This window comes from Tursiops truncatus, chromosome 3, assembly GCF_011762595.2.
Source record: "Tursiops truncatus isolate mTurTru1 chromosome 3, mTurTru1.mat.Y, whole genome shotgun sequence".
NCBI lineage: Eukaryota > Metazoa > Chordata > Mammalia > Artiodactyla > Delphinidae > Tursiops > Tursiops truncatus.
The window spans coordinates 104,327,511-104,338,982 of record NC_047036.1 but is presented as its reverse complement, the minus strand read 5'-3'; the positions used below and the strand labels follow the sequence as shown (position 1 = coordinate 104,338,982).

The following is an 11,472-nucleotide window of genomic DNA, read 5'->3' as shown; positions in this document are numbered from 1 at the left end:
CTTTACACCAATGTGACACTTTCTTGATTACTGTAGCTTTATAACAATTGTAAAATTGTTATAATAATTGTTAAAATTAGGTAATGTAAATTTGTTCTTTTTTTTTCCAGAACTGTTTTGGCTATTCTAGATCCTTTGCCCTTCCATTTAAACTTTAGACTCTGCTTGCCAATTCTGGTGTCTTGGTTGGAATTGCATTGAATCTACAGTTTAATTTGGACATTGGGGAGACTATCTTAGCCTGATGCCATTGAATGCAGGAATCATATACTGCTAATCAATAACTCTTCTTCTTCTAAATTCTGGGCTCCTAAACCACTAGATAGGTAGTATATACCCTGGGAGAGAATGCAGTGATTAGAGGATGTGAATGGTTGGTCCTTTCTGAGAATAATTTTCCCCATCAAGTAATAAGCCAGCATTTTAGTTGCAGCATCATTTTTTGGTTAGCTTGATTAATATGAGCCTGCCCAGAGCAATAGTTAGTGTCATTCACTCATGCTCTGTTAAATCAGATTCTGAGTTTACAATAATGAAATTTTATGTGATTTCTCCACTTTACTGCTGCCTTGGGGCAAACATGCATTATCAGATCAAATCCCTCCGCCTTCTGGCCAGCTATTGTTGAAGAACAAAGACAGCTAGTATTCATGAAGACTTCCCAAGCACAGGTCATTTGTACTTATGCTGTGACTCCAAAGTCTTTGTTATAACCACCCTATGATGCCTTTGATAAGTCATTTGAAAAGCAGAATTGGCCATTTGCTAACTTCTCCACTTTCCATAGAGAATTGGATCAAGGTGTCCTGAGTTTAGTCAGTACATTTAAATTTCTATAGGGCTTTGCAGTTTTTACATATACTTTCAAGTACGATCCATTTAATTCTTTTGCAAGTGGAAAATATGCTTTCATATGATTCATTTAATTCTATCTCTTCGTGCTTTGCCCCATCAAAATTCATCGATGGTGATTTTTCCTGACCTCTTATTGGCAGGCTAAGTGAGTTTTGAAAAAAGAAGGTAGAAGAGAGATGCAATCCCTATTTTCCATATAGGCAGTTGCTGGTGTCTATCATCCCAGAACTGGTTTAGAGAGACAGCCATGAACCTCTCTTCTTAGTGAAGAGAAGGAAGTTAACATTCCTTGAGAGCATTATGTGTTGCTTCTAAAATTTAGTGCATCTGTAAATGCCTTTTCATTTTTTGAATCAAATGGAGGGGAAGAGAATGGAAGGATGTGGTGTTAGGATACGTGTACAAAGAATCTTACTAGCAGCCCAGAAAGTGAGGAGAATTAAATTCTCCATTAAAATGTTTGGAAATTAAAATGAAGGAAATTAGTTCTTCAGTCCTAGGGGTGGATGGAAAACAGTAGCTGGGTTGTTGATAGAGGTTACCAATGCTGGACAGGGTATCCTTGCTTTCTACCGCAGAGGTGTGTTTATAGTTTCATTTTTTCATTGATGTAAATGTATGTGAGCCTGGTAGGATGCTGGGAATTGTGGAGCCATGCAAGGATGAGTCAGAGATGGTCCTTGCCTTAATGGGGAAAAATATAACATTTTCAAGTGGAAGCATCATTCAGGTATCTCCAGCACTTAACTACAGTTTCTGATAGGTGCTTGATACATGCCGATTTCAACATGGTTTGTTGAAATCATTTGTGTCATAAGGATGGAACAGATAAAGCTCAAGCATGAATGCAGAGATGGAAGGAAGGGTTTTACAGGTTGAGGGAACAGCAAGGGCAAAGACACTGAGAGGAAAACACAGGCTCTGTATAGAAACATACAATGACTGTCTGGTTGCAGTGTGGAAGGCCACAAGGCAAGTCCACTTGGAATCATTGAGACACCTTATTAATTCAATTGATTTGAGAGTGTGTGTATATTTTTAACTCATGCCTAAATCATGCTGACTGAGATGGTGCTATTTCCCTTATATAGAGTAAGCACAGTTATTGTGGAATTAGATGGAAGATGGGATGGTGGAGGGGTGGGGGTGGGGTGGAAAGAATATTGCAGGAAGAGGTGGGATGAATTGGGAGATTGGGATTGACATATATACACTAATATATATAAAATGGATAGCTAATAAGAACCTGCTGTTAAAAAAAAAAAAAGTAACCCCCCCCAAAAAAGAAATGGCAGGAAGATAGAAGAAATGGAGAATAAAGGAAATTGATCAAAACTGTCTTTGTTCTTCAAAAGCAAGAATATGCCCAGGCAGGATATTTAAAGGGAAATGCCACAATTTAATATTTTTCATTCTTTAGAAAACTCTAATTTATAATTTAACAAAGTGGCGAAAACAAAAAATCCTCTCTCCTCCACCAAAAACCCTCCTCCTTTGGCTACTCCAGGAAACAGCAGTCACCATCACTTTGGGAATTGGTTAGAAATACCGACTCTCAACTTACCTCAACATAATAAAGGCCATATATGACAAACCCACAGCCAACATCGTCCTCAATGGTGAAAAACTGAAACCATTTCCACTAAGATCAGGAACAAGAAAAAGTTGCCCACTCTCACCACTATTATTCAACATACTTCTGGAAGTTTTAGCCACAGCAATCAGAGAAGAAAAAGAAATGAATCCAAATCAGAAAAGAAGTAAAGCTGTCACTGTTTGCAGATGACATGATACTATACATAGAGAATCCTAAAGATGCTACCAGAAAACTGCTAGAGCTAATCAATCAATTTGGTAAAGTAGCAGGATACAAAATTAATGCACAGAAATCTCTTGCATTCCTATACACTAATGATGAAAAATCTGAAAGAGAAATTAAGGAAACTCTCCCATTTACCATTGCAACAAAAAGAATAAAATACCTGGGAATAAACCTACCAAAGGAGACAAAAGACCTGTATGCAGAAAACTATAAGACACTGACGGAAGAAATTAAAGATGATACAAACAGATGTTCTTGGATTGGAAGAATCAATATTGTGAAAATGACTAAAGTACCCAAAGCAATCTACAGATTCAATGCAATCCCTATCAAACTACCAATGGCATTTTTCACAGAGCTAGAACAAAAAAATTTCACAATTTGTTTGGAAACACAAAAGACCCCAAATAGCCAAAGCAATTTTTTTTGTTTTTTGCGGTACGCGGGCCTCTCACTGTTGTAGCCTCTCCCGTTGCAGAGCACAGGCTCTGGACACGCGCAGGCTCAGCAGCCATGACTCACGGGCCTAGCCGCTCCGCGGCATGTGGGATCCTCCTGGACAAGGGCACAAACCCATGTCCCCTGCATCAGCAGGCAGACTCTCAACAACTGCGCCACCAGGGAAGCCCAGCTAAAGCAATCTTGAGGAAGAAAAATGGAGCTGGAGGAATCAGGCTCCCAGACTTCAGACTATACTACAAAGCTACAGTAATCTAGACAGTATGGTACTGGTATGCAAACAGAAATGTAGATCAATGGAACAGGATAGAAAGCCCAGAGGTAAACCCACACACATATGGTCACCTTATTTTTTATAAAGGAGGCAAGAATATACAGTGGAGAAAAGACATCCTCTTCAATAAGTGGTGCTAGGAAAACTGGAAAGCTACATGTAAAAGAATGAAATTAGGGGCTACCCTGGTGGTGCAGTGGTTGAGTATCTGCCTGCCAATGCAGGGGACACGGGTTCGAGCCCTGGTCTGGGAAGATCCCACATGCCACGGAGCAACTAGGCCCGTGAGCCACAACTACTGAGCCTGCGCGTCTGGAGCCTGTGCTCCGCAACAAGAGAGGCTGCGATAGTGAGAGGCCCGCGCACCGTGATGAAGAGTGGCCCCCACTTGCTGCAACTAGGGAAAGCCCTTGCACAGAAACAAAGACCCAACACAGCCAAAAATAAATAATAAAAATAAAAGGAATTCCCTTAAAAAAAAAAAAGAATGAAATTAGAACACTTCCTAACACCATACACAAAAATAAACCCCAAATGGATTAAAGACCTAAATGTAAGGCCAGACACTATAAAACTCTTAGAGGAAAACATAGGCAGAACACTCTATGACATAAATCACAGCAGGGAGGGGGCTTCCCTGGTGGCGCAGTGGTTGAGAGCACTGCGGTGGTTGAGATTCACAGCAGAATCCTTCCTGACCCACCTCCTAGAGAAATTGAAATAAAAATAAACAAATGGGACCTAATGAAACTTAAAAGCTTTTTTTTTTTTTTTGGAGAAAATAATTTTTATTATCATTTTTTTCTTTTACAAATACACCGAAGAGTCATGCAATGCTGTCAGCATTGGATGCAATCCTGGGCCACAAGTCTGCACATTCCTTTGCAACTGGTCCTGTGATGGCAGAACCTTTCATCTCGCCTTTATTGTTTACTATGAGCCCTGCGTTATCTTCAAAATAAAGAAACACACCATCTATTCTCTGGTATGACTTTCGTTGTCGAATTACCACTGCAGGATGTACCTTCTTTCTGAGCTCTGGTTTGCCTTTCTTGACTGTGGCCATCACCATGTCACCCACACCAACAGCAGGAAGACTATTCAGTTGTTCCTTGATCCCCTTCACAGAGATGATATACAGATTTTTGGCTCCTGTGTTGTCAGCACAGTTGATCATGGCTCCAACTGGAAGACCCAAGGAAATCCGGAATTTCGCACCAGAGGACCCACCACGTCCTCACTTCGACATCTTGAACGCCGGAAAGGGACAAAAAGGAAGTAGGTATAAAGGACACTGAGATCTCAACGCCAACGCCCCGCCCAATCTGGTCACGTCGAAACTTAAAAGCTTTTGCACAGCAAAGGAAACCATGAACAAGACGAAAAGACAACCCTCAGAATGGGAGAAAATATTTGCAAATGAAGCAACTGACAAAGGATTAACCTCCAAAATATATAAGCAGCTCATGCAGCTCAATATCAAAAAAATAAACAACCCAATCCAAACATGGGCAGAAGACCTAAATAGACATTTCTCTAAAGAAGATATACAGATTGCCAACAAACACATGAAAGAATGCTCAACATCACTAATCATTAGAGCAATGCAAGTCAAAACTACAATGAGTTATCACCTCACACCAGTCAGAATGGCCATCATCAAAAATTTACAAACAATAAATGCTGGAGAGGGTATGGAAAAAAGGGAAACCTCTTGCACTGTTGGTGCGAATGTAAATTGATACAACCACTATGGAGAACAGTATGGAGGTACCTTCAAAAACTAAAAATAGAACTATCATACGACTCAGCAATCCCACTACTGGGCATATACCCTGAGAAAACCATAATTCAAAAAGAGTCATGTACCATAATGTTCATTGTAGCTCTATTTACAATAGCCAGGACAATGGAAACAACCTAAATGTCCATGGACAGGTGAATGGATAAAGAAGATGTGGGGCTTCCCTGGTGGCGCAGTGGTTGAGAGTCCGCCTGCCGATGTAGGAGACACGGGTTCGTGCCCTGGTCCCGGAAGATCTCACATGCCGCGGAGCAGCTGGGCCCGTAAGCCATGGCCACTGAGCCTGCGCGTCTGGAGCCTGTGCTCCGCAACGGGAGAGGCCACAACAGTGGGAAGCCCGCATACCACAAAAAAAAGAAGATGTGGCACATATATACAATGGAATATTACTCATCCATAAAAAGAAATGAAATCGAGTTATTTGTAGTGAGGCGGATGGACCTAGGGTCTGTCATACAGAGTGAAGTAAGTCAGAAAGAGAAAAACAAATACCGTATGCTAACACATATATATGGAATCTAAAAAAAAAAAAAAGGTTCTGAAGAACCTAGGGGCAGGACAGGAATAAAGACACAGACTAGAGAATGGACTTGAGGACACGGGGAGGGGGAAGGGTACGCTGGGACAAAGTGAGAGAGTGGCATGGACATGTATACACTACCAAATGTAAAACAGATAGCTAGTGGGATGCAGCCGCATAGCACAGGGAGATCAGCTCGGTGCATGTATATGTATGTATATGTATGTATATGTATAGCTGATTCAATTTGTTATAAAGCAGAAACTAACACACTATTGTAAAGCAATTATACTCCAATAAAGATAAAAAAATACAGCAGGAAAAAAAAAAAAGAAATACCGACTCTCAGACCCTAGTCTGGACCCACCAGATCAAAATGTTCATTTAACACGATGGCCAGGTGATTACTCGCACATTTCAGTCTGACAAGGCCTGCTCTAACCTACTGTATTGTAGAGCCAATATTTTGCTGAAAAAAAATTCTAGCTGCTGCCGCTGTTCCCAGTCTCTTTCACCAGATGGCAGTAGCTCGTTCACTTCCTCCCAGCCCCACTGTTTCAGGCCGGTGTTAAGCTCCGGGTTACAGCTCCGGGCTCTTGAGGAGGATCCAAATAGGCAGGGGGACGCCGGGGGAGGGGCGGACCCTGTGGGCGGGACTGGACCTGCCCAATGGGTTCCTCCGGGTGGGGGGCGGGGCCCTATTTCAGCTGCTCCTTGGAACGCAGGCGCAGTGCGCTTCCCTGGTTCAGTATGTGGCGTGTTCCCCGTCTGCTCTGCGTGTACGTTGCAAGGAAGAGCAAGCTCACGGGACCTTTGAACAGGCCTGCCGCCTTCATGTCCACTCTGCTCATCAATCAGCCCCAGTATGCTTGGCTGAAGGAGCTGGGGCTCCGCGAGGACAACGAGGGCGTGTATAATGGAAGCTGGGGAGGCCGGGGAGAGGTATGCGGGTGTCCCGGGCAATCTCTGCGGCCTCACTTCGCCCCGGGAGGCCGGACACGCACTGCCCAGCTCGAGTCCCCACGGACGCTGTCGGCGGTTGTACTGGGTGGGAAGTTTTGAAGTCCACAGTAAAAGTTTCCTCACGTAGAATGTCTTAAAAATACCGTTAGATTTTAGGTCCCGTGTGTTATGGAGAATCGAGTTCATTTTGGAGCTGGTTGGGGTTGAAGTTCCCCCGCATACTTGAAACCGTGCCGGCAGAGTTCGGCACTCTAGTGAGAACTGCCACACGCTTAGCGGTGGAAATTATCGGAATTTTGTGCTTGACTGTGGCTCCTCACATGTGAGGTGCGCCACAGGTACTGTTTTACAGTATAGTTTTGTCTTGTCTTTTCTGAAATCCTTTGGAATGCAAGCTCGGACTTGCTGAAATCCTATCATGTTTTCATTGGGCTCTGAGCTTCCTTGAGGGCTGTGTTTTCAGCGTTTCTCTATTTCCAGAGCCTGACACCGTGCTTGACACCCAGTTAATGTTCAATAAAATGTTTTATAGAGTAGTATGGAAAGGTTAGGTTATTATCACCTAGAGTTTTTTGAGAGCTGCATACAAAAGAAGGCTTTTATAAGAAAATGTTATGTAACATTCTGATAGTTTGTTGAATGAACCTGCTTTGTTAGAGGAAACACATCTTTTAGTTATCTGTGACTGTAGGAGATGCAGGCGGTTTTAATTGTTCCCCCAATCCCCCCTCCCCCATTGGTGGTTTCAGCTTGTTTTTCCTGTGGTATCCAATCATTAGATTCATGGATAAATACCCTCTCCTGAAAGCCTTTTTTAAAGCTACACCTGGGTTCTTTCTTTATAATTGACCTCTCCAGTTTGTGTGGACACAGGCCTTTCCCATGGTTGTCTAGCTTTGGCCATTTCACCCCTTACCAGAGGGTGGGCAGAGTAAGGGAGAGAGGGAATAAGTTAAACTTGTAACTTTGCTCTGTTGTTAATGGAAATAGAGGCAAAATAATGGATTACATTTAGGCTTTTGTTTAAATACCTAGTATTTAGAATGGTGAAGGTGGGTTTTGCAGAAAAGGTTGTTCTGAATGTTCAGGTCAGAAATGAAAGCTCTGTAGAGTCGCTTATTTGTAACAAGTTAATGTAAAGATTCTGAGTTTGAATATTGTGTCTTAGTCTCTTTTTTCCCCTTTTTTTCTTCCCCCATTTGATCTGCTCCCCCAGTTTGGGATTACATTTTCTATTTATGGTGGTCGTCTTTTTGTTTTAAGGTTATCACCACCTATTGTCCTGCTAACAATGAGCCGATAGCGAGAGTCCGACAGGTAAGTGGGTTTGTTTTTTTTTTAAATGCAGAATGCCCACTGGGAGTTTGTGCCAGTGATGACGAGCAATACAACTTTTCAAAGTCAAAGAATAATGTTTCTTTTTAATGTAACATTTAAGAATATCTGAGGGAGACTGTCGATGGGGTTGTGTGTGCCCCAGAAAAGGTGAACCCTAGAGAGGACTCGGGAGGGGGTCCATTGAAGGCCATGCTTCTGGATCACCTGGGTACTTTTGTTAGAATGAATGTTTTGACCTCTTAAATCTGGGTTGGAGCCTGAGGTTCTGAATTTCTAATCCACGTCAGGTATTGCTCACAGATGAGGCTCCTGGACCTCGCTTTGAGAAGCAAGGTTTTAAAAAGCACAGATTCTAACTTACTGAATTCCAGCAAGTTTTTGGAAGTGTAGGCTGTGAAAATCATTTTAAACCACAAATCTTAGGGTCAACCAGAGATTTTACAATTCTTTTCCAAAAATCTGTGTTCTTAGAAGATCATCACTGCCCTTTCCTTTACCCTTTGTCTCCCTCCAAATCTTTATTTAGGCCAGCATGGCTGACTATGAAGAAACTGTAAAGAAAGCAAGAGAAGCATGGAGAATCTGGGCGGATGTAAGTATGGAGGCCATGGCATGATTACCTACTGTAATGACGGTGAGATAAGAGACATCTGATGAGCAGGCCAGTGCCCCCTTGCTGAAACAGGAGCTCCTGGGGGCTGCACCTATCTCCTCTGCCTTCAGTAATTTGGTGATTTTAAAGGGAATAGAACTCTACTAATGTAGCATAAATTTGATCTATGAACACTTTACTCTCCAACTGAAGTTACTTGAATTTATAATTAAGCAAAGAGAAAGGAATATCTATCCTAAAAATACCTGTATGCTCCTTCTCCCTGCCAGTTTTTTCGGGTGTGAGGGTATCTTAGCAATAGGTCGACATTCCTGGCTCAAATGGCAGTGGCCCCTCTTACCGGGCCTAGGCTCCAGTTCCTCAACAGTCTGATGAGGCTTTGAGGCCGGTTCTGCCTTCTTTGTCTGTCTCCACCAGGAGTTCTGTGAGCTGGTGTAGGGATTTTGACTGGAGCTGGGCCGGGCCACAGTGAGCTATCACTAGATAAGGGCCTAGGTCTGGAGGAGGGGAGAGTAAAGAACTGGCCTAGTCTGGATCTCTCAGGCCTCCCTCACCTCCCCCACCCTGAATATCCCTTTTGGTCTTCAGCTGAAGGCCCGAAGCAGCAGGAATATCCGGTCGGTTAACCCAGCTCTGCCCCTGGGTATTTTACTTCACCTTAGTGTGCTTTGTCTTGTAAAAAGGGGAGACCAGGTGTGCTTACCTCTTGAGTTATTGTGAGGGTTAAATGAATTAATCATTTAAAGTGCTTGCAGATAAGGGCAAACCTCCGTACCCGTGAGCTTGATTTCTAGAACCATGTGCTGCTGGGTTTGTGACTGCTGAGCCTCAGTGGTTTTTTGTTTTTCTCCTGAATCTGTGATTGCTGTGGGGAGTTGGGGAAGGGCAGACTCTCCAGGAGAGCCCTGGGTTGGATGCAGGGTTATTGTCAGCCAAGAGACCACCTCTGTGCAAAGTAGGAAGAACATCTCTTTAATTCTGGCTAAGTTATGCTCAGAGTTCCATTATATACAATCAAAAATATCCTTCAACAAAGAAAATACCACTTCCAGAAGTAAGCAGTGTGCTGAGTAAAGTTCGCCTTAGCAGGTTAGAGAATTGTGACCAAAGCTGTGTCAAATTATTTTAAGTCAGCCGGTTCTACCTCTGCGGGCCTCACATCTGCAGATACGGAGTGCTGACTGTTCTCAGCCACTCTATGTAAGGGATTTGAGCATCCGCAAGTTTTGGAATCCGTGGGGGTCCTGGAACCAATCTCCTGTGGATACTGAAGGACAATTGTACTTTTTTTTTTTTAATAGACTTTATATTTTAGAGCAGTTTTAAGGTGAAACTATAGGGGAGGAAAATTTTTTATTCTCTGCTAGGTTCTTTGGCTGTTCTAATAATTAAATCAGCATACAGCAGATTGACAGGAGAAAAACAAATTTTAATTTTGTGTGAGGGGGAGACACAAAGATATGAGACCCAAAGGCAGTCAGGCAGTTGAGGCTTATATACCATCCTGATCTAAGGAAAGGGGTGGGGGCCCTGGGGCTTCAAAGAAGAGGAGGACAAATCTCAGGAACGTGAGAAGAGCAAGTGTTTGGTAACAAATGTTTTCCCTCATGCAGATAAGTCAGATATAAAAAGTTACCTCTGGCGATGGCTCCTGGTATAGGTCCACTTTCTAAGTTCTTGTAGGCGGTTAAGGAGGTGTTGGAAATCTTTTACGAGTCTACTGTGCTTTGACTGCCTTTAGCTCAAAATAATGCCAAAGAACATGCCAGACGGGCCCATTGTGGGGTGGCTTGAACCCCTTCAACGGAAGGATGATCAGTAAGTGTAGAGTTCCTTACTCTCCATCACTTCTGCAAGTTTCCTGTATTAATACCCTGCATTAGTGTGGTACGTGTTAATTGGTGAGCCAATATGGACACATTAGTATTAACAAGTCCATAGTTCACATTAGGATTCACTCTTTGCATGTGCTATTTTGAATGCTGGTGAAACTTTTGACCAGAAACTTCCATTATATGTGTATCTTTACCCACAGTAAATACAATCTTGTTTGAAAAAAGATTTGTGTGAGTTCAGGGTCTTTTCTTTCCCTGAACTGGCTTTTAGGTTAGTCTTGGCTTTGCCCGAGGGGGTGGCAGCTGGCATTGTGATTCTTTCCTTAAAATCGTGCTGTACTTTGTTGTTGTTGCTACTTTTTGAATTCAGGTTCTTACTTGGTGCCTGCCCTTTACTCAACTGGGCCAGCCTCTGCACCTATCATTCTTACTATTTCTGCTTTTACTTGTTAGACCTCTCAGTAGAGTCGGGGTGCTAAGTGGGAACAGGTGGCTTTCCTGGGTGATGGTAAAATCAGTTGGGAATCCCACTTGTTAGAATTTGAGTTAAGCAATTGAGTCCAAAGTTTAGGGAAGAAGCAGAGCCTTTCCTAACTGTGCCTCTGGACTCCTGCCAGCAGGGCTGCTGGTTCTCAAACAAGAACAGACCAAAGCTTGATCCCCTCCTGGTATATACACTTTTCCTCTTGGATGCTCACTCATGTGGGGCTACTTCTGCTTGGTCCTGACCTTTCTGGATGGCCTTGCCTGTGAGGACAAACCACGGTTTCGTTTAGTTCATTTGTGTTAAACCTGGAATTTTTCAAAGGGAACTTTGTCTCCTTTTTCCTTAAAAAAAAAAAAAGTATGAAAATATGAAAAAGTAGTTATAAAAACATTTCTTTCTCTTAACTAAAACTAACTACAGGGAACCTGGTTGGGACTTCTCACTCTTGCTTTCTTTCATGAGCTGTTTAGTCTGAATGCCACCTGTTTCTGCCTCTCTCCAT

The 11,472-nt window shown here is 42.7% G+C and overlaps 1 protein-coding gene and 1 pseudogene across 4 annotated transcripts in view; one reads left to right on the top strand and one right to left on the bottom strand.

Annotated features, from left to right (window-relative positions):
- Window positions 1–4,169: 4,169 nt before the first annotated feature.
- On the bottom strand, window positions 4,170–4,659 carry LOC117311923 (large ribosomal subunit protein uL14 pseudogene; annotated as a pseudogene).
- Window positions 4,660–6,462: 1,803 nt separating this feature from the next.
- The window catches only part of ALDH7A1 (aldehyde dehydrogenase 7 family member A1), a 36,629-nt gene continuing 31,619 nt past the window's right edge, over window positions 6,463–11,472 (top strand). For all 4 annotated transcript variants that reach the window (XR_002174159.3, XR_012330842.1, XM_019924323.3 and 1 more), the window contains exons 1-3: window positions 6,463–6,676; window positions 7,961–8,014; window positions 8,562–8,627. Coding sequence is in view for 2 of the 4 variants with exons in the window: in XM_019924323.3 (XP_019779882.1) it covers window positions 6,485–6,676; window positions 7,961–8,014; window positions 8,562–8,627 (312 nt within the window). In the remaining 2 variants the exon portion in view is untranslated. The remainder of the gene's footprint in view (window positions 6,677–7,960; window positions 8,015–8,561; window positions 8,628–11,472) is intronic.